Source organism: Lissotriton vulgaris, chromosome 6 (assembly GCF_964263255.1).
Source record: "Lissotriton vulgaris chromosome 6, aLisVul1.2, whole genome shotgun sequence".
Classification (NCBI taxonomy): Eukaryota; Metazoa; Chordata; class Amphibia; order Caudata; family Salamandridae; genus Lissotriton; species Lissotriton vulgaris.
The window spans coordinates 1,224,101,898-1,224,125,942 of NC_141694.1; the positions used below are offsets into that span (position 1 = coordinate 1,224,101,898).

At 44.8% G+C, this 24,045-nt stretch overlaps 1 protein-coding gene across 1 annotated transcript in view; it reads right to left on the reverse strand.

Moving 5' to 3' along the window:
• Nucleotides 1-24,045, reverse strand: part of LOC147708652 (uncharacterized) — a 334,370-nt gene that overhangs the window by 187,729 nt on the left and 122,596 nt on the right. The window contains exon 11 of the mRNA XM_086925378.1: nt 13,154-13,225. Within this exon, the coding sequence (XP_086781504.1) occupies nt 13,154-13,225 (72 nt within the window). The remainder of the gene's footprint in view (nt 1-13,153; nt 13,226-24,045) is intronic.

Sequence of the window (24,045 nt, forward strand, 5' to 3'; positions counted from 1 at the left end):
TCAATCGAGCAGAATTTTGAACGTTGGAAAGAGGTTCCCACGTCCGCTCTTCGGGGCCATAACCTTTCCAATGTATTAGATAAAAGAGTTTACCTCGGATTCTCTTTGCATCCAAGATCTTGTGAACCTCAAATTCAGGAACACCATCAACAAGGATGGGTGGTGGATTTTTAAGAAACCTAGTCTTAGAATTACAGGGTTTGATCAATGATACGTGAAATACTGGGTGGAACTTATACCTACCAGGTAGGGTGAGTTTGATACTGACAGGATTTATGACTTTTTCTATTACAAAAGGCCCGATATATTTGGGACGTAGTTTTTTGCAAATAGTCATTCTCAAATTTTTTGTAGATAACCAAACTTTATCTCCGATTGAGTATTCTGGTGATGGTTTTCTATGTAGATCTGCTGACTCTTTTTGACTCTCTTTTGCTTGAGCTAAATGAAATTGAGCTTGTTTTTGAACATGGACCAATTTAGTAATGTGTTCCTCTAGTGATGGTATGGCTGATGGGATGCTTGTATTTTCTGGGACATTCTTAGGGTGGAAACCATAAATGCAAAAGAAAGGTGATAGACTAGTGGAAGAATTGTCTAAATTATTGAAAGCGAATTCTAAAACCCACAAGATGTCTGACCACTCTTTTTCGTTCTCTGCTAAAGCACACCTAAGAAACTGTTCTATAGTTTGATTCGTCCTTTCGGTTAAACCGTCAGTCTGAGGGTGATAACCTGAGGACATGCGAATGTCCATGTTCAAAGTCTTTCCTAATTCTTGCCAGAAATGAGAAATAAACTGTGGACCTCTGTCAGAAATAATTACAGAGGGGATCCCATGTAACCTAATGATTTCCTTAGAGAAGGTGTGAGTCAATTCTCTAGCGGTAGGGATGCCTTTTAAAGGAATGAAATGAGCCATGCGAGAGAAATGATCTACCACAGTCAAAATGGTGTTGAAACCCTCTTTGGTCTCTGGAAGCTCCACGATAAAGTCCAGCGATATCGTGTGCCAAGGTTGAGGCGAAATTGGAAGTGGTAGCAAGAATCCACTAGGTGCTTGGTGTTGTGGTTTTTGTTGGATACAGATCACACAAGTTTCTACATAGTTCTTTACATCATTCAACAAGGTTGGCCACCAAAACCTTCTTTTGATTAACTGACTAGTTTTAACAACTCCTGGATGTGCACACATAAGAGGATCATGATGCAATTGTATTACTTTTTTTTGCAATTCTTGCGTTGGTACAACAATTTGCTCATTCAAATACAATAATCCTTCTCTATTTTGCATTAAAGGATACAAAGTTTTCCATTCTTGAAGGGTTTTATCCTGTATTTCTAGTTTAATGTCTTCTATAACATCAGTGACCACCACTCCTACCTTGAAGCAAGTTTCAGGTAATACTGGTTGAATTTCTTGGGGAGAACTCTCCTTCTCTTCAACAGTTCCCAATCGTGACAATGCATCTGCTTTTAAGTTCTCTCTTCCCGGACGATAAGTAATTACAAAATTGTAATCATTAAAAAACATTGTCCATCTAAGCTGTCTAGCTGTGAGAGCTTTTACAGAGCGTAAAAATTGTAAATTCCTATGGTCAGTGTAAATGGTTATTGGATGTCTCGCCCCTAACAAGTAATGGCGCCATTCTTCGAAGACTGCTTTTATGGCTAACAATTCCTTGTCAGCTATGGCGTAATTTTGTTCGGTAAGGGTTAGCTTTCTAGAGTAGTATGCGATCGGGTGCATTTGACCAGTGTCTTTGTGCCTTTGCGATAAAATGCCCCCTATAGCAAACTGTGAAGCATCAGCCTCGACAATAAATGGATTTGAGGGATCAGGGTGCATTAACACAGGAGCTGAAGTGAACTGATTTTTTAGATTTTGAAAAGCTTCTTCAGCCTCAGTATTCCAATCAAATTTTGTGTTCTTCCTCAGTAACTTAGTAATTGGGGTCACTAATTGTGAAAAATTACGTATGAAACGTCTATAAAAGTTTGCGAACCCCAAGAAGCTTTGTACCTGTTTAACTGAAGAAGGGCTGGTCCAATCTAGAACTGCCTGAATCTTCTTAGGATCCATTTCAATACCATCAGGGCTCAGGACATATCCCAAGAAATCCACTTTGGTGGTGTGGAAGACGCTTTTTTCCAGTTTTATGTACAAGGAGTTATCAAGTAGTTTTCGGAGAATGGCTCTTACTTGTTGTACATGTTCTATGGTGTTTTTAGAATAGATGAGTATGTCATCTATGTACACAATGCAACAGATGTCCAAAAATTCCCTCAGAATTTCATTTATGAAAAACTGAAAAGCTGCGGGAGCATTACACAGTCCGAATGGCATGACTTGGTACTCGTATAAACCAAATTTAGTACGAAATGCTGTCTTCCATTCGTCGCCACTGCGGACTCTAACCAAATGATAAGCTCCCCGCAAATCTAACTTAGTGTATATTTTAGCATCTTTTAATTGATCCAGAAGTGTCGGAATCAGAGGGAGAGGGTATCTGTTTTTGATGGTGACATTGTTTAGGGCCCTATAGTCGATGCATGTTCTCAACTCTCCCCCCTTTTTCGGAATAAAAAAGAGGGGGGAGGATACAGGAGATTTCGAATGTCGGATAAACCCATTGGCCAGATATTCGTCCAAATATTCTCTCAAGTGCTCGTTCTCTTTTTCGGTTAGTGCATAAATTCTACTACACGGCAATGTAGCCCCCGGTACCAAATCTATCCGGCAATCGAAATCCCGGTGAGGGGGTAGAGTGTTAGCCTTCTTCTTGTCGAATACGTCATGGAGATCAGAATATTCTTCTGGGATCCCTTCCAATAAGAGTATACTCTTTGTAGTCAAAGGAAAATTATTTCCCAGAATTATCACTTGGGAGTCTGATGCGGTTAAACAGGAAGATACACAATGTTCCGAGTCAAATAACAAAGTTCTTTCTACCCAATCTATTTTAGGGTTATGTTTGACTAACCAAGGTATCCCTAAAATCAGGCGAAACTGAGGAGCATCTATGACGTCAAATGTGATGTTTTCCTTATGTTTTTGTAAACAAGTCATTGATAGTACTTCTGTGTGAAATTGAATTAGTCCTGATGATAATTCCTTACCATCTACAGCCTTAACCACTTCAGGATGTTGTTTGGCTTTAGTTTTGAACTCTAACTTCTGCAGAAACTTAGTATCTATGAAGTTGCCTGTAGCTCCCGAATCAATCAAAGCATCAACTGTCCATTCCTTCCCTTTATCAGTTTCAGATTGTAGGGTGACTGTAATACTAAGATGATGGGAAGTAAACTCAGGAGTTGTGGAGGCCAAGCTAGATACCTCACTCGACAATCTGACCTCTTGATTAGTCGAGCCGGTTAGTTTTCCGACTGTTGTACTAAAGCCACCTCCGAATTCTTGCTTTTAGGTTTATTTGGGCGTACTGGACATTCTTTAACGAAATGACCAGGTTTGCCACAATATAAACACTGATTCATTTTTCTTCTTTTGTCCTTCTCTTCCTTGCTCAAGGGCCCTTTAATAGTACCTATTTGCATTGGTTCGACTCCTGAATCACCCTTTGATGAACCTTCAGATCTCACTGAGTTGAACCTTTCCTTAAAAGTGAAGACCTTGACTTCTGTTTTACCTTTTTCTCCTCTACGTTCTAAGAGTCTATGATTAAGCTTTACTACTAAATCTATAAAGTCTTCGATGGTGTCTGGTGGATCTAGGATCTGAGTAACCATATCCTTTAACTCATCTCTAAGCCCTTTGTAAAAAAGAGAAACTCTTTTTTCCTCTGGCCAGCGAGCCTCAATGACTAGTCTATTGAACTGAGAAATGTAATGTAACAAGTCCGAAGACCCTTGTTTAAGATGCAATAATTCATGGTCTGCGGACTGGACAAAAACGTGTTTAGCAAATAACTTTTTCATAGTATTCTTAAAGAGTCTAAGATTATATAACATCGGGTCATCGCGTTCTACAATCGGCACAGACCAAAGGGCTGCATCCCCCCCTAGATAGGACAAAATAAAGGCTACCTTAGAGGAATCATCAGGGAAGGCAGTGGGCTTAGCGATGAAATGCAAATGACATTGATTTAAAAAGATCGAAAACTTATTACTATCTCCCAAAAATCGTTCAGGAGGTGCTAAGGGCACTGTAATAGGAGTAACTACCTGAATCTGAGTAGGAGCAGAGGAAGAACTGGAGCCTGAATGTAAGGTCTGAAGTCCTGGCTGAAATGAGGCTGGTTTCAGAACCGGTTTTTGAGTTGAGGGATACCCCCACTGACTAGAAGCAGCTTGCATATTGCTCTGAATGTCTGTGATATCTCTACGGAGGGCAGCGTTGTCGGCTTGAATAGCCGTTAACACATTTGCAATATCTTGCAAAGAACTTGTGATAGAAGGATCCATAACGTCTGGGCGAAAATATCGTCGTGGGCTTTGCCTTCTGACAAGATTACAAGCAGCCTTACCTGTAGGATGCCTGTAGATGATTTCGCAGAGACGTTATGGACCAACTTCCCCAAATTCTAGGCAACACCTAGTGACTGTAAATTCACACAAAGGTAATTAAATAGAAATCAGGGAGGTAGGCCGGATCGTGGACGCTACCTGCTTCCTTGATTGTCGACCTGCGAAGCAATAAGGAGAACTTTTGTAATTACTGATTACTACTCAATCTGTCTAATCCTAACTGGTTTCTATGAGTGACTATGGGCTTTAACGAGTCCTACCTGCGACTGGTTAAGATTTGGCGTCGCGTCCGTGTTGTCGTCGTGAAGGGAGGGTTAGGCAAGATGTCGAGATGTGTAGAAGATGGCTTGTTCTGCGTTAGTTCTCTGTAAGGGGAATATTCAAAAGGGAATGATGAGTTACTGCTTTACTGTAATGTTTGCATTCTTCATACGTCCCTTCAAACTCTCTTTAACTTACTCTGAATTAACACCATGCTGTTCTTCACCTTCACTTCACTAATAAGAATCAAATTAAAACAAAAGACAAGAAAATGGCAAAGCAAACTTAAGTATAAAACATCATCAACATTCTCTCTTTGATAATTCTCAAAGTCTCTATTACTTTTCCAAAGTCCTGGTAATTGTTCTTATCCTCGGGATTTCTATAAGTTCTAAGTCTTTCCAGTAAGTCTTTGGCTTTTTCTGGATGCTTGCTTGCGTGGGGCGCCAATAATCCAAACAGAAAGAAAAGACGGTAACTTAGCTTTAAATGTTATCTTCTTTCTTCCAGGTGCTGTGCGCGGTGAAAGAAGACCTTCAAAAAGACAGCAGACCTTCAAGCTGAACGCTGTCCTATCCGGAATGCAGGCCGTCGTGGAGGGAGCCAAGGAACATCCTTCGGTGAAGCACGGAGACTGAAGGCAAAGCGTCAGTTTGCGCTGGGTGTGGCCTTTTATAGGGGAACCACACCCAGCCACACCCAAGGAAGGTTGACGCATCGCGCGCCAAATCCATGCGTGCCGTTTTTCAACGTGCGCGCTGAAAACGGCAGCTCCACTCTCAGCTCTCTGTTCCTCCTGCGAGGCGAGTTCAAAACTCTTCCTGCAAAGATATCTACAATACCCTGGCAATCACGCTTCAATACGAGTATTAGGCTCACAACAAGAAACTCGTGCCATGAATCCAACAACCCTTGGTAAAGACAAATAACATTACAGTTAAATACACGAAAGAAAGACCTGAAATAAAGTATAATCAGTTCCTAAGTTCCTGCACAATCACACATTTACACATTGGCGTGCTGGCTGCACGGGACAGGGGTGGGTTTCAAGAATGGGAAGTCTACATTTGTATGTGTGTGCGTGTATGTTCAGGTGAGGGGGGTGTGCATGTATGTTCAGGTGATGTATGTTCAGATGAGGGGGGTGGAATCATGACAAGGAGTAGGGGACACAAGAACATTTATTTCCTGCAAATTCGTGGGTTACTTACCCCTCTGGCGCATTGAATTCCAATATGGTGCACGATGGGAACAGAAGTCCGTGGCAGAGTCTTCTGTGGCGTCGGCACGAGAATGTGCTGCAGCTGAGCCTTTGCATCATGGAATGGGAGGAGCTCAATAATAACCTGACGGATGCACCCTTCACGAACTGCGGCATTTGAAAAAGGCTTGACGCCGAAACCAGTCATGCCGACTTTTCTCCAATGAATGTTCAAAAGAGCCCCGCTGTGTCCCTTCCTTCTTTCAACTGAGAGAGGACGTCTGGAATATTACAAGTGCATTCCTGTGGCACTTTTGAAGGGACCCTTCCTGCTTGGGCTGTGATAACTACAGGACGTTAGGAATCTAAGTTGTATTTTCCCGAGGTATCGGTATATCAAAGTCTGCCTGCCTATCGGTGTTGACAAGAAGCTGCTGCCTGGTGGTGGTCCGGGACTTCCAGAGAGGCGTTCGTGGGTCACTTACCCCTGCGGCGCATTGAATTCCAATATGGTGCACGATGGGAACAGAAGTCCGTGGCAGAGGCTTCTGCGGCGTCGGCACGAGAATGCGCTGCAGCTGAGCCTTTGCATTACGGAATAGGAGGAGCTCAATAATAACCTGACGCATGCACCCTTCACAAACTGCGGCATTTGAAAAAGGCTTGATGCTGAAACCGGTCATGCCGACTTTTCTCCAATAAATGTTCAAAAGAGCCCCGCTGTGTCCCTTCCTTCTTTCAACTGAGAGAGGACGCCTGGAATATTACAAGTGCATTCCTTTGGCACTTTTGAAGGGACCCTTCGTGCTTGGGCTGTGATAACTACAGGACGTTAGGAATCTAACTAGTATTTTCCCAAGGTATCGGTATATCACAGTCCGCCTGCCGATCGGTGTTGACAAGAAGCTGCTGCCTGGTGGTGGTCCGGGACTTCCCGAGAGGCGCCTGCATTGTCTTTCGCTTCCAGCCTACGTGACACTGATGGCATGGGCTAGGAGTAGGGGACACAAGAACAGTTATTTCCTGCAAATTCGTAAGTTACTTACCCCTGCGGCGCATTGAATTCTAATATGGTGCACGATGGGAACAGAAGTCCGTGGCAGAGGCTTCTGTGGCGTCGGCACGAGAATGTGCTGCAGCTGAGCCTTTGCATCATGGAATGGGAGGAGCTCAATAATAACCTGACGGATGCACCCTTCACGAACTGCGGCATTTGAAAAAGGCTTGACGCCGAAACCAGTCATGCCGACTTTTCTCCAATGAATGTTCAAAAGAGCCCCGCTGTGTCCCTTCCTTCTTTCAACTGAGAGAGGACGTCTGGAATATTACAAGTGCATTCCTGTGGCACTTTTGAAGGGACCCTTCCTGCTTGGGCTGTGATAACTACAGGACGTTAGGAATCTAACTTGTATTTTCCCGAGGTATCGGTATATTACAGTCCGCCTGCCTATCGGTGTTGACAAGAAGCTGCTGCCTGGTGGTGGTCCGGGACTTCCCGAGAGGCGTCTGCATTGTCTTTCGCTTCCAGCCTACGTGACACTGATGGCATGGGCTAGGGAGTAGGGGACACAAGAACATTTATTTCCTGCAAATTCGTGGGTTACTTACCCCTGCGGCGCATTGAATTCCAATATGGTGCACAATGGGAACCGAAGTCCGTGGCAGAGGCTTCTGTGGCTTAGGCACGAGAATGTGCTGCAGCTGAGCCATTGCATCAAGGAATGGGAGGAGCTCAATAATAACCTGACGGATGCACCCTTCACGAACTGCGGCATTTGAAAAAGGCTTGACGCCGAAACCAGTCATGCCGAATTTTCTCCAATAAATGTTCAAAAGAGCCCCGCTGTGTCCCTTCCTTCTTTCAACTGAGAGAGGACGTCTGGAATATTACAAGTGCATTCCTGTGGCACTTTTGAAGGGACCCTTCCTGCTTGGGCTGTCATAACTACAGGACGTTAGGAATCTAAGTTGTATTTTCCCGAGGTATCGGTATATCAAAGTCTGCCTGCCTATCGGTGTTGACAAGAAGCTGCTGCCTGGTGGTGGTCCGGGACTTCCAGAGAGGCGTTCGTGGGTCACTTACCCCTGCGGCGCATTGAATTCCAATATGGTGCACGATGGGAACAGAAGTCCGTGGCAGAGGCTTCTGCGGCGTCGGCACGAGAATGCGCTGCAGCTGAGCCTTTGCATTACGGAATAGGAGGAGCTCAATAATAACCTGACGCATGCACCCTTCACAAACTGCGGCATTTGAAAAAGGCTTGATGCTGAAACCGGTCATGCCGACTTTTCTCCAATAAATGTTCAAAAGAGCCCCGCTGTGTCCCTTCCTTCTTTCAACTGAGAGAGGACGCCTGGAATATTACAAGTGCATTCCTTTGGCACTTTTGAAGGGACCCTTCGTGCTTGGGCTGTGATAACTACAGGACGTTAGGAATCTAACTAGTATTTTCCCAAGGTATCGGTATATCACAGTCCGCCTGCCGATCGGTGTTGACAAGAAGCTGCTGCCTGGTGGTGGTCCGGGACTTCCCGAGAGGCGCCTGCATTGTCTTTCGCTTCCAGCCTACGTGACACTGATGGCATGGGCTAGGAGTAGGGGACACAAGAACAGTTATTTCCTGCAAATTCGTAAGTTACTTACCCCTGCGGCGCATTGAATTCTAATATGGTGCACGATGGGAACAGAAGTCCGTGGCAGAGGCTTCTGTGGCGTTGGCACGAGAATGTGCTGCAGCTGAGCCTTTGCATCAAGGAATGGGAGGAGCTCAATAATAACCTGACGGATGGACCCTTCACGAACTGCGGCATTTGAAAAAGGCTTGACGCCGAAACCAGTCATGCCGACTTTTCTCCAATGAATGTTCAAAAGAGCCCCGCTGTGTCCCTTCCTTCTTTCAACTGAGAGAGGACGTCTGGAATATTACAAGTGCATTCCTGTGGCACTTTTGAAGGAACCCTTCCTGCTTGGGCTGTGAAAACTACAGGACGTTAGGAATCTAACTTGTATTTTCCCGAGGTATCGGTAGATTACAGTCCGCCTGCCTATCGGTGTTGACAAGAAGCTGCTGCCTGGTGGTGGTCCGGGACTTCCCGAGAGACGTCTGCATTGTCTTTCACTTCCAGCCTACGTGACACTGATGGCATGGGCTAGGGAGTAGGGGACACAAGAACATTTATTTCCTGTAAATTCGTGGGTTACTTACCCCTGCGCCGCATTGAATTCCAAAATGGTGCACGATGGGAACAGAAGTCCGTGGCAGAGGCTTCTGTGGCTTAGGCACGAGAATGTGCGGCAGCTGAGCCTTTGCATCACAGAATGGGAGGAGCTCAATAATAACCTGACGGATGCACCAGTCACACACTGCGGCATTTGAAAAAGGCTTGACGCTGAAACCAGTCATGCCGACTTTTCTCCAATAAATGTTCAAAAGAGCCCCGCTGTGTCCCTTCCTTCTTTCAACTGAGAGAGGACGTCTGGAATATTACAAGTGCATTCCTGTGGCACTTTTGAAGGGACCCTTCCTGCTTGGGCTGTCATAACTACAGGACGTTAGGAATCTAAGTTGTATTTTCCCGAGGTATCGGTATATCAAAGTCTGCCTGCCTATCGGTGTTGACAGGAAGCTGCTGCCTGGTGGTGGTCCGGGACTTCCCGAGAGGCGTCTGCATTGTCTTTCGCTTCCAGCCTACGTGACACTGATGGCATGGGCTAGGGAGTAGGGGACACAAGAACCTTTTTTCCCTGCAAATTCGTGAGTTACTTACCCCTGCGGCGCATTGAATTCCAATATGGTGCACGATGGGAACAGAAGTCCGTGGCAGAGGATTCTGTGGCGTCGGCACGAGAATGCGCTGCAGCTGAGCCTTTGCATTACGGAATGGGAGGAGCTCAATAATAACCTGACACATGCACCCTTCACGAACTGCGGCATTTGAAAAAGGCTTGACGCCGAAACCAGTCATGCCGACTTTTCTCCAAGAAATGTTCAATAGAGCCCCGCTGTGTCCCTTCCTTCTTTCAACTGAGAGAGGACGTCTGGAATATTACAAGTGCATTCCTGTGGCACTTTTGAAGGGACCCTTCCTGCTTGGGCTGTGATAACTACAGGACGTTAGGAATCTAACTTGTATTTTTCCGAGGTATCGGTATATCACAGTCCGTCTGCCTATCGGTGTTGACAAGAAGCTGCTGCCTGGTGGTGGTCCGGGACTTCCCGAGAGGCGTCTGCATTGTCTTTCGCTTCCAGCCTACGTGACACTGATGGCATGGGCTAGGGAGTAGGGGACACAAGAACATTTATTCCCTGCAAATTTGTGGGTTACTTACCCCTGTGGCGCATTGAATTCCAATATGGTGCACGATGGGAACAGAAGTCCGTGGCAGAGACTTCTGTGGCGTCGGCACGGGAATGCGCTGCAGCTGAGCCTTTGCATCACAGAATGGGAGGAGCTCAATAATAACCTGACGGATGCACCCTCCACGAACTGCGGCATTTGAAAAAGGCTTGACGCCGAAACCGGTCATGCCGACTTTTCTCCAATAAATGTTCAAAAGAGACCCGCTGTGTCCCTTCCTTCTTTCAACTGAGAGAAGACGTCTGGAATACATATATATATATATATATATATATATATATATATATATATATATATATATATATATATATATATATATATATATATATATATATATATATATATATATATATATATATATATATATATATATATATATATATATATATATATATATATATATATATATATATATATCTTTGGAAAACTTCCCTAGGAAATAATGAAGTCCATGTACACCTTTTTAGTTTTGTAGGTTTTGATGAGTCAACATCGCGTCTGGGGAATCTCAGAGGTAGTGATCTAAAGAAGCTGACAGAATCTAATGTCAGTTGTTCTCTTGCACAGGAATACTTATCCTGAATGTGTGAAGTTCCAATAGTCACTAGAGTTTTCTGAGTATGATAATCTAAGAGTTATCAAAAGTCTACAGATTAGATACACATTGCATGGTGTGCGCATGTGTGTTTTTTCCTAAGATGTCTCTAGCATTCCTCTAAGACCTTGGTAGTCCAGCAACATCTTATGAAGCTTGCTGGATTCCACAAGCTCCTTGGGTGACTGGGCCTAAGTCAGCAGAGCTGGAGGAGGCTTTCTTATGTACCATCCATTAAAAGTTACTCTGGCAGAGTAGTTCCATGTATTATGTCAGCTTTGGGTGCAAAGCTTAAACAATGCAATGAGCTTCTTCTCTGGTACTTCAATTCAATCTTGATTCTCGAGCTTTCTACCAATCTAGTGCCATATTATCAAGGAATGGCGATAACATTATTGCTGCTTTAGCGGCAGGAAACTGCAGCTAAAGCAGCAATAATGGGATTGATAATATGCCCTTGTGAATTGCCATAGAAGCCCAGGTTCACACCAGAACCTGGGCTTCTATGGCAATTCTCAAGGGCATATTATCAAGCCCTTTATCGACGCTTAGCGGTAGTTCCCTGCCGCTAAAGAAGAGATAATGTTATCGCCATTCCTTGATAATATGGCCCCTAGTCCATTACACATTTCTGGTCTTTCAATACCATGTCCTGGTCTTAACATTAAGGAGTAAAAAGAATAAAAATAGGTCAGTAGATCTTGGTAATAGTGATGGGAGAGTTTCAGAAATATTTTCAGAGGGCATGAAATTAACTGCATATTTTTCTGAAAATGTTGTATTCCAAACGTTGTATCACAAAGGCCTCATAATTCTCATAGACTTGTTTGTAAAATATATGTAAAGGACATCATATTTCTACTTGGGAATGACATTAAGATGGGGCTGCTATTAAATATGCATTGACAAAGCTAGGGAAAGTCCTATTTACTTTACCGTAGTTGAAGTTTGTACAAGTCATCAGTCTGGGTCTACTTCATTAAGAGAAAGCTTGCTTTCTGGTGGTGATGAGATAAACAGTTTCAAAGGTTTGCTTGGAATTTACAATTTACCCAGAAGATCGTGGTGTCTTTTATATTGAGAGTGTGAATGCCTAGTTTAGCTGGTAATGTTGGAATCAAAAAAGAAAGAAGCAGCAGGGATTCACATAAAACCTTCCTCATACATTTTGGCAGTGTGTATATAGTACTATTGCATAAACTATGCTGTCTTGAGAAATATACATTGTAAATAGTCATCTATGTAAAGAAACAATTAGTGGCCTTTATTAACCTTGATGAAACAGCATTCATTTGAAGGTAACAAACCTTTGGAAACTTTATGCAAAACTCAAAGAACTTTGGGCCTCCTTTTTTCCAGTCGCAAACGGTTCGATTCTGCGATTCAGCCCATTTGCGACCGGAAACCGGCTTTTTCTGATGCATGAACTCATTCCCATTTGCAAATTAGGTAATCGCAATTTTTTGCGATTACCTAAATTGCTAATGCATTTAGGGATAATCAATTTGCAATTCCCTAAAGGCGATGCATCAGCCCTTTCCTAAATGCAGAGTGTGCCTTTAGGAAATGCTAATTACCATCAACTTCAAGTTGATGGTAATTTGCGCATTCTTTGAAAATGCACAAAAGTGCATTTTTTAAAGTGAGATGCGGTGCACACACATGCTCTTAGGGCAGATGTTTGCACCACATGAGCACTGTTCCCTTTTTTTGGGGGGTGCATCACGGGGGCCTTAGACCCCCTGGCACCCTTGGAATTGCATTCGCAGTTTGCGATTACCAATTTGGTTATCGCAATTTGCGAATGCATTTCCATTGATTCCTATGGGCCTGTAGGCTCATAGGAATGAATGGAGTAACATTCCCTAATAGCGTTTCACAATTTGCAAATCGCTATTAGATAATGTTAAGGAATCACAATTTATTTTGAGATTCCTACATGCATAGGGATTTGCGATTCCAAAATAGCAATTCCTTAAAAATCGCTATTTAGGAATCGCAAATCCAAATGTTGATGCATGTGGTAGATAAAGATGTAATCACTGTTGGGTAAAATACATTGAGGGATGAGGCAGTAAGATAAGACAATGTATGATAGAGCAGATTGTGTACCCAGGCAAGAAAGGACTGTTTTGTTCGACTACATATTGATAGAAAACCAAAAAATAAAATGTACTAATGCAAAGAAAATACTCAAACACATTGTGAAGGAAATGCTCAAACAAATGGTGGGCTTTGATGTCCTGTCTCACCCTTTCGCCAGAATAAGGTAGGAGGCTTCGGCTATCGCTCATTATTGTGCCTGTGGGGAACCACTGCGGCTGCTGTAAAAGTAAAAATTGCATTAGGCAAAACATACTTCAAGACCCATTTTCACTTTCCACACCAAACTCCCCCTCCATGACCACAACGAAAGACTCTCATTAAACCTTTTAGTGGCACCCAAGTTTAAGTAGGACCATGATCACACAGAGTTTGTTGCCAGCAACCTAGTTTCAAGTAAAACATGTGACATAGGAGCTGACAAAATTATTTAGCTGTAAAGTTATATCTTTAGCCATGGTACCCTGCAGCCTATGCCATCTGGTTCTTGTCCCTCTGTGTCCCCAGGCCGCCCGGCTTCTGAGTCAAGTATGAACAAGGAGCCTGCCTGTCAGTTGCCGAGTTTTCCAATACCCTCGCTGGAGGAGTTTTGTGCTCTGGCTAACTGTGTATCATCTGGCTCTCCTCTTGACCCCATGCCGCACAAGATCTGGAAGGCCTTTCAGGGCGAGCTGTTTCCCCCGCTCCACTCAATCTGTTGCCAATCGTTAGCTACTGCATCTGTACCAGACTGCTGGAAATTGGCTATTGTAACACCTTTGCTAAAAAAGGCTACTTTGGACCCCCTCTGCCCAGCCAATTATAGGCCTATTTCGCTGCTACCATTCGCGATAAAGATCTTAGAGAAGTGGGTTACGAGAGCCTTGGCCAACTTCCTGGAATCCAACTCCAGTCTGGATGTAGCTCAATTTGGCTTCAGACCGGGCCACGGTACTGAGACTGCTCTGGTTACCGTGTTGAATGATCTGCGAACGCGTGTCGACAGGGACAAGTCAGCATTTTTAGTACTGCTTGACATGTCGGCCGCGTTCGACACGGTGAACCATGAGGTCCTTCTGGGCCGTCTCGGTAATGCGGGAATAATGGGCTCAGCACTAGCCTGGTTATCATCGTATCTGGATAACAGACAACAGGCAGTAACATTACCACCGTTCCGCTCTGCCATACGCCAGGTGAACCAGGGTGTCCCCCAGGGTTCGGCGATAAGTCCGATTCTTCTTAATCTGTACCTCCGCCCCCTGATACAACTTATAAGATCTTTCGGTATTCAAGTCATCAACTATGCCGATGATACCCAATTGATTTTTTCTTTTGAGGGTTCAGAGGCAGTGTCGAGGGACACCTTCCATCAGTGTATGTCGGCCACAGCAGAGTGGTTGCAAGCCAATTCACTCCAATTCAATGGCGCAAAGACGGAGATATTGCACTGCTCTTCTGACCGACTCCCTCGCCCATTGCCGGAAGACTTTTGGCCTAGTTCCATTCCAGGCTCGGTGGAGGCAGCAGACTCGGCCCGCAATCTGGGAGTCATGTTCGAGTCGAACCTGCAATTGGACGTCTCGGTGAACAGGACTGTTGGGACATGTATGGGCCTGCTCCGTGCTCTACGGAAGATACTGCCGCTTCTCCCGCGGGAAGCCAGAGTAGAAGTAGTGCGTAGTACCATCCTCAGTAGGTTAGACTACTGCAACGCACTACTTCTAGGAGCCCCAAAGGTTTTGATCCATAAATTACAGAGGGTTCAAAACATGGCGGCTAAACTAGCCCTATCCCTGCCTCGCTCGGCCTCTTCTGCCGGAGCCCTGGCAATCTTACATTGGTTACCGGTCCAGCAGAGGATCTCTTATAAGGCTTTGTGCCTGGTTTTTGGAGCATTGCATGGTCAAGGACCAATACCATTGCAAAATCTCTTTTCGTGGTATCAGGCTGCTAGGCCTCTGAGATCCGCCACAGCGTTCTTAGTGAAAGTCCCAAGAATAAACAGAGTGAGAATGGGCGGCCGCGCCTTCAGTTTTACGGCCGCCACAATGTGGAACACTCTACCTCTTACACTGAGGAGCAGTCAAAATTTGATTCTATTCAAAAAGGACCTTAAAACCTTTCTCTTCCCTAGAGCAGAATAAATTGTAGAACTGATGGTGGAACTGATCTCAGCGCCAGGATACCCGCTGGGTGACAGCTGCGCTTTATAAGCATTAAAATACATACAAAAAAATACATACCCTGTCAGAGCAGTGTATTTGGCTAGTTTTCCTATAGACATTCCATGAGTATAAATAGACTGTATTAAGTATTTTTCTGGCAGCAAGGATACATGTTCACCCTGTTAATATGTAAGGGACTGGGCCAGTTCATAGCCAATGGAAAGAGGTGGATCCTAGTGAAATATACTAATTCAAAACATCAACCGTAAACTTGTAAGATTAATGAAAGTCACATAATTTTGCAGAGAAAGGTGAGGTATATCTTGACATGTGCAAAGTGAGGCACGTTTTCCTAAACATTAGTCTGGCTATGCAGTGTGTGCTATTTATTGGTACTACATTCATGCATCTTTATTCTTTTTTGTAATTGCACTATGACCTCACTGCCCATATTTGTGGGTTCACTAATGATGAAGAGTGTCCTGAGAGTTCTTCTCTAGAGCTTATTTTTAAGGCATTATCCACTATTGCCCACTGCAAAGTTTGTTAACATTAGTTAATACCATCTCCTCAGAGCATAGCCCATTAATTGACTACTATGTTTGTGAGGGGATAAGACAAGGAGAACAGGCAATTAATAGCTTTTACTACTGAGCATGTGGCGAATACATCTATAAGCACCCCTATAGGAAGACCAAAAGGCCAATTGCAACTGCTGGCTTCCAGACCTTCACTGAACTTGGAAAGCAGGCAAATAAGAATACTTAGTGTGACCATTCTACTGCCTTGAACTAACTGAGCCAGTTTCAGTATTCCAGGGAGAATTCAAATAATTATATTAATCAAAAAAAGTGTCCAGCCACTGGAACAATAGCTGAATATGAAAATCTTGAGAATTTGATAACATGTATAGAAAATTAAATTTTGCTAATGGTTATTTCTAGGCACACTCTTTCAATGGCTATACTAAGGAATAAAAACAACAAACGTTCATACAGGGTGCATCAATATATTTACTTTGATGTTCCTCAAATTAGCTAGACATAGATTCCCTTCAAATGTGTTGCCACGAACAGCAGGCATTCACTCCATACGGCCTCTCAGCATCAATCAATCAGTAGATTTGTAGAGCACTTATTGTCACCCGTGAGGGTATACAGCTGATGGCACTGTCCAGTTGATTAGCTGAATAGCCAGGTCTTCAGGGGATCCCCATCTCTTCAAAACTCTGGAACAGAAGGGGAGGTCCGGAGATAATGGGGTAGCTCAATCCATGTCTTCCATGCTAGGTGCTTTAGGTGCGCTTTTTAAAAATTTTGAGAGTCACTTGATTTAAATTGTATTTTATCATCACCTTACTTTCACCCACTCTTGGGGCAGAAGCCCATCCTCTCCCATCCCGCACAGCCGATTTGAACGCTGTTGCGGACCTTAGGATCCACAAACATTTGCGACCGCCATCTCCGGCGTGCACCCAGGCCACGCCCCTTCGAGGCCACGCCCCCCGCCCAGCATAAAAAGGCGCTGAAAACTAGCGTCCACATTGAACCTACTCCTGAGGCGGAAGCCTGGAGCTTTAGGTGCGCTTTTTTAAAATTTTGAGAGTCACTTGATTTAAATTGTATTTTATTATCACCTTACTTTCGCCCACTCTTGGGGCAGAAGCCCATCCTCTCCCATCCCGCACAGCCGATTTGAACGCTGTCGCGGACCTTAGGATCCACAAACATTTGCGGCCGCCATCTCCCGCGTGCACCCAGGCCACTCCCCTTCGAGGCCACACCCCCCCTTCTACTAAAATATGTGCATCTGTCGGAAGCGCAGCGGACGAGTGCAGCGGGAGCGCCTAAGGCAAGCCCGTCTGCGTCCGTCCGCGTCCGACCGGGACCAGGGGCCAGCCACTCTGCCCATTTCATACAATATTCTTCTGCACAGCTACTCAACCTACAGGGCTCGTGGCCTCTGGATGATACTGTAACAGCACGTATTTACAGATTGGGATTGACCCCTCCATCCTCCCCCCACATTCCCTCTCGTGGTCATCTTCACCCACCAACTCCTCCTGCTCTACGCTGTTAGTCCGCCGTGCCATCACCACTCTAACTGCTTTTTACCTTAACACCAGGTCAGCTGTTAAGCATTATCATGAACTTTTTACCCTATTGGACCTGCACAAACCCGACCTCCTGTTCCTTACGGAGACTTGGTTTAGTGACAGTTCCCTTCCCTCTTTACTAGCCATGCGTCCTGCATCATATTATGCACTTCGTGCCAACCGTCCCCCCGGCAAACCGTGCGGGGGCATTGCCCTGATCGCCCGCAGAGAAATCGCTTTCCAATCTTTATCTTTCTCCCCTATTAGTTCATCAGATTTTTTGGTTGCCCGTACACTCTCTTTCAGTACTCCGCTCACCTGTGTGCTGATGTACTGCCCTCCCTCTTCTCCTCAAATTTTTCTGCCGAGCTTCCAAGACCAGATGGCAACCCTAGTCGTTAACAACTTAGCCATCTTCGTTTTAGGAGACTTCAACTTTTCGCCTTCAGATCCGGCCGAATGCTCAACATCAAAAGAATTTTCGGAGTCTCTTTGCTTTCTTAATTTTTCCCCTGCTGTGCATTACCCAACCCACTGTTAGGGCCACATCCTAGACCAGATTTGGTCCCTCAGCTGTCCGGTGTCGTCTTTGATCATTTCCCCTTGCACCTGGTCTGATCATTTTCTCATTTCCTTTTCATTAACCATCAGCTCAGTTCGTAAGTCCTCCCTCCCTAAAAACATTTGGGCGCACTCCTGGAACAACCACGTAGATGTGACCTCCCTGTCTGCCACACTTTCTGCCTCCCGCCCACATCTTCACGGGTTGTCATCTCTCGAACAAGCTGATTCCATCCACTCTTGGCTCTGTTCTGGATGCGACTTAGTCGCCCCCCTAAGGCATGTATCATCCAAACGTACCAACGACGCCAATCGTTGGTTCAACCAAGAACTTAAAGATCAAAAACTTAACGTCCGTCGGGCAGAACGCACTTGGAGGCGCGGCTACTGTCCAATACTTAGAAAACAGTACATTACTCTTTTGGCCCAGTACAAAAAAATCTATCTTGGTGACCAAGAACGCCTACTTTTCTTCCAAAATTCTAGCCGCTGAAAATTAGTCCAGAGAAATTTTCACCATCGTGCATGATCTTGCATACTCTGACAGGGCCTCCCTCAAACCCTCCCCCTCCCAGCATCTTTGTGACTCCCTCAATTCTTTTTTCCTCAAAAAAATTTCTACCATTAAAGCTAATATCCCCCCTCCTTCCCTATCCTTTGTCAACCCTCAGTGTCCCCCCAACACAGCACGTCTCGACTTTATTCCCCTCCTTACAGAAGAATCTTTTCTTTCTCTCCTACCGATGGACAAGTCCGGTTCCCCCCCTAGATCCCTGCCCTGCATCTATTTTGAAACAGATTTATTCTGCTTGTGCCTCGCCCCCCTCACCTTTCTCAATAGCTCGCTATCTCAGGGCATTTTCATCCCACCTCTCAAATCGGCCGTCATTCTACCCATCCTAAGAAAAACCCGGAGCGGACCCCTCAGTACTTGTCAACTATCGCCCCATCTCACTACTGCTCTTTTTGGCGAAGGTTCTAGAGCGCCACGTCACCAGGACGCTCAGCAGCTTCGTGGAGGAGAATAGGGTATTAGCCCCCCGGCAGGCAGGGTTCCGCCCCTCACACTCCACGGAGTCCGTGGTACTATCGGTCCTCGACAACCTCATAGAGGGTATGGACACTAACCATCCCCAGGCCCTGGTCCTCCTCGATCTCTCCGCCGCTTTTGGCGCGGTTGACCACTCCATTTTACTGTTCCGTGTCAGAGCGGCGGGAATCGGGGGATCGGCCTTGGTCTGGCTGTCCTCCTTTCTGAGTGACCGCTCCCAAGCAGTGCGCTTGGGAGATTTTTCAGCGGACTTCCAGCCGGTTAAATGTGGGGTCCCCCAAGGTTCATCCTTGTCCCCGCTGCTATTTAATTTGTATATCGCTCCTCCTATTTTTGCCCTCCAACAGCTGGAGGTCTCCGTTTATAATTATGCGGATGACCTCCAGCTTGTTTTTTCCCTATCCTCTTCCCCTGAGTCCATTTCTAATTTTCAATCTATCATGACCTTCATCCGGGACTGGATGAACCACAACCACCTGAAGCTCAACCCTGATAAAACGGAGTTGGTGCTGACAGGTGGTTGCTCCAGTCCCTGGTCCTCTTCTTTTTGGCCCCCTTCATTGGGCTCTCCCCCTACCCCATCTTCCTCTGTAAAAACCCTTGGGTTCAAACTGGATCACCAACTTTCACTTCACTCCCAAGTCAGTTCGGTGGTGTCCTCGTCTTTCCTCTCCCTTCGCACTATCCGCAAAGTCTCTCGTTTTTTCTCTTTCCCAGCCCTCAAACTCATAGTCCTAGCAATGGTGATCTCACGCCTGGATTACGGCAATGCCCTTTATTGTGGCATGCCCGCGTACAGCGTGCGACGCCTCCAGCTAGTCCAGAACCAGGCTGCCCGCCTGGTCTTCAATTTACCCAAATCTCATCACGTCACTCCCCTCATTAAGACCCCACACTGGCTCCCCATTCGTGAACTAGCCCAGTTTAAACTAGTATGCATCATCTTCAACGCCCTTTCTGGCTCAGCTTCTGCGTTTATAATTTCCGAAATTCACTCTTATGTCCCCCTCAGGGAGCTGCGTTCCTCCACCCAACAATTGCTCCAAGTCCCCCGATTCAAACGCAAAAAGCGGGGAGGCTCCAAATTTTCGACACTATCCACCGCCTTCTGGAACTCCCTTCCGGTTCATTTGAGATCCTGTCCCAAGTATACACTCTTTCGTAAGGCACTGAAAACCTTTCTTTTCACACAAGCCTTCTCCCTTTAAACCCTCCTTCTCCATACTCCTATTTTCCAACGCCTCAGGGGTTCAGTACAATATAGCGCCATGAAACCGCTTGGTGTACGTGCACTTAAGAAATATTTTAAACTCAAACTCTAGGTGGGAGAAGGAGCGACCTCTGCATCTGCTACATCAGATGCGTGGTTGAAGGTTAGAGACGGAAGTGGAGCGGAGATGTCTGGTGGGCTGATGGAAGGTCAGGCGATGGTTCAAGTAGGTGGGTGCGCAGTTGTGTAGTGGTTTGTATGTGGGGGCCAGGAGCTTGATACCCTGCATCTTTTCTGTACAGGGAGCCAGTTGATTTCCCTTAGGTAGGGGGTGATGTAGGTTTGTCTAACGAGATCCATGGCGAGTCTGCCTTCTGTGTTCTGCATGGTCTGTAGTCAATTTGTAGCATGGTCATTGGGAGTCTGAGTTAAGAGGGCCACCAGGATGCATCCATGGGGGAGCTTTTGTTTCCATAGATCTGTCCCTCTATCTTGTCTGTGTTGAGCTTCAGGCAGTTGTAGTTCATCTATTTGGCAATGTTTGTAATGCAGTTGTTGAAGTCGGTCTTGGTGTTGTCTTCGTAGAGGGAGAGAATGAGTTGTGTCATCAGCATAGCATATGATACCAGTCCATGTTTTTTTTATGATGCCGGGCAGAGGTGTCATAAAAGTTTTAAAAAGGGAAGGGATGACCGAGGATCCTAGTCCACAGATGATTTCTTTGGTTCGAAGGTGAAGGGTAAAATTACTTTTTGCATTCTTCTGGTGAGGAGACGCGATCCATCTGAGAGCAGCTCTTTGGATGCCTCTGTTGTGCAGCCTTGTGATAAGTGTGTGGTGGGAGCCACTATGTAGGCTGCCAAGAGGTCTCTCCTCTTTCTGAAGTTAGCAACTTTATTTTGTCTAATTTCATTTAGAAGGGTTTCCGACGTTAAAGCGTTGGAGACTTCAAATAGATTCTATTCTCCTGAAGGGGTACATTGTAACATATGGAAAAGGACTAAAATAATGTCTGAGCCTGTTTTGTATCCTTTTTTTCCATGAGTGTGAAAAGCTATGTGTGGTAAAATGTATGAGAGTAAGGTGCTGGAGTTTAGGGCACATGGTGAGGAACAGTTGTTACTGAGTTACGTCAAACCCTATAAGGCAGTCTCCATAGCCACTTTAGCTAGTTGGGCGAGAGTAGTAATAAGTGAGGTAAGAGTAGACCTTTCCAGATAAGGTGCCTATTCCTCAGGAGTGCAAAGGCTAGTAAGGTTTTCTGGGCAGGTAGGTTGCTAACAAATATTTTAAAAGTAGCAGATTGATCTAATGCGAATACTTTTGCAAAATGTTATTTAAGACCTGTGGCCACTGGATGGCTTTAAACTTGCAAAATGGTAGCCTTCAGAGGCTAACATTATCCCTTCCTCCTCACCCTACGAGGAGAAAATAAAAAAAAATGTAAAAACAAAAAGAATGACTAGGATAAAGGTATTATTTAAGTTTGTTAACAGGTTTATAATTGATAGTGTTGTAGCATCAAGTACTTGTGAATTAATTTTTTTTGCACAAAAAAAGTACAACACAATTCACGCATTTTAATTTCCCAGATATAAAGTGCATGTGCATTACAATGTCAATACTTTTTATTTGTGCTTTTATGGCCTCAAAGGCTGAAATAAAGATTTTTTTTTTACTTTGCTTGAATTCTATTTGCAGACAACTTATTACAAAGCTTGACAGAAAATGAAGATGTTGTCCTGTTTTGTCGCAGCTTAAAGATGATGATGACTGTGTGCCCTGGATATACATATTGTCTGGACATTCTATTGCTTATTAGTCTTTAAAGGGCTGCATGTTGCGGCAGCAATAGAAGGTCAATGCATAATGTAAACCTCAATTGTCTTTAATGGAATCAATATTCTTCTTGTATGTTAATTGGAGAATCGCTATTCTGGCTTCGCCTAGGTTAAAGATGAGGTGAGGGCAAAAGCCAGTTGGGGTCCCTGAATGGACCGAGTTAACGATGGAGGCAGTGCCCTGTGGGGGGAGCTGTCCCCATTAAGTTATTATAGAGAAGTGGTCCTAGACGTTAATTCAAAATCTACAGTGTAGTTATAAATCAGATCAATTATTCATTTCGTTTTAAATCGCCATCAGATTAAATCTGTGATGGTGGAGATTAATCAAAACACAAAACATACATTAGCCCAAGGTGTTTGTTGTTACAAGACCTGAAACTGAAAATGTATGTCTAACCCAATCCGGGAGACTGTATGATTTAATGCATACTTAGATGAACAGCATAATAAACTTTTGCAAAATAGAAAAACACAACTATTTACATAAAGGGGTCATTGTCAAAATGACGTGCATAGAGAAAGGAGATAGTAAGTGCTCATGTGTGAAAGCGACCAAAGAGGTCAGTGAAGATAAAGTTAAAACACAATAAGGCTTTTTTTGGACAAAGAATAAGGTTTAATCCTTAATGTAGAAAATGAGTGAGCCTGCCCTAACCATCTGCAAAAAATGTAATTCTTTCTTGTCAGTACGTAATTGCAAAGTCCTCCGTATTCTGATGGGGGGGAGGGGCGTAGGAAGATCACAGGTGCAGGCTCGGGGAGAGAATATGTCGACGTTTCGACCCAAGGATAAACAGGGTGATTGGTTTCCTCAGGGGCGGGTCTTCATCAGGACGGGTGAAGGATAGGGACTCAATATGCACAAAACCCAATGTAAGTGGGCACCCGTTAATTGGTGTGCCACAGAATGCGCAATCCGTCAGCGCCCAACAGCCTTGGAAAGACTCCGGTGGTTCCAACGCACTAATCACTGCCACGATCGATTTCAAAGTCGAAATCCCAAAGATTGTAAAGATGTGACCGTTAATTGGTGTGCCACAGAATGCGCAATCCGTCAGCGCCCAACAGCCTTGGAAAGACTCCGGCGGTTCCAATGCACTAATCACTGCCACGATCAATTTCAAAGTCGAAATCCCAAAGATTGTAAAGATGTGACCGTTAATTGGTGTGACACAGAATGCGCAATCCGTCAGCGCAATCCGTTCGCGAACTAGGTTTCAGGTGCAGCGTGTTTAACACGGAGCAAGTTGTATGGCTCCCGCTCCCTTGTGGTTATTTCCAGTCACATCTTTACAATCTTTGGGATTTCGACTTTGAAAATGATCGTGGCAGTGATTAGTGCGTTGGAACCGCCGGACTCTTTCCAAGGCTGTTGGGCGCTGACGGATTGCGCATTCTGTGGCACACCAATTAACGGTCACATCTTTACAATCTTTGGGATTTCGACTTTGAAATCGATCGTGGCAGTGATTAGTGCGTTGGAACCACCGGAGTCTTTCCAAGGCTGCTGGGCGCTGACGGATTGCGCATTCTGTGGCACACCAATTAACGGGTGCCCACTTACATTGGGTTTTGTGCATATTGAGTCCCTATCCTTCACCCGTCCTGATGAAGACCCGCCCCTGAGGAAACCAATCACCCTGTTTATCCTTGGGTCGAAACGTCGACATATTCTCTCCCCGAGCCTGCACCTGTGATCTTCCTACGCCCCTTCCCCCCCCCCATCAGAATACGGAGGACTTTGCAATTACGTACTGACAAGAAAGAATTACATTTTTTGCAGATGGTTAGGGCAGGCTCACTCATTTTCTACATTAAGGATTAAACCTTATTCTTTGTCCAAAAAAAGCCTTATTGTGTTTTAACTTTATCTTCACTGACCTCTTTGGTCGCTTTCACACATGAGCACTTACTATCTCCTTCCTCAATGCACGTCATTTTGACAATGACCCCTTTATGTAAATAGTTGTGTTTTTCTATTTTGCAAAAGTTTATTATGCTGTTCATCTAAGTATGCATTAAATCATACAGTCTCCCGGATTGGGTTAGACAAAAATGTTCTGTTTCAGGTCTTGTAACAACAAACACCTTGGGCTAATGTATGTTTTGTGTTTTGATTAATCTCCACCATCACGG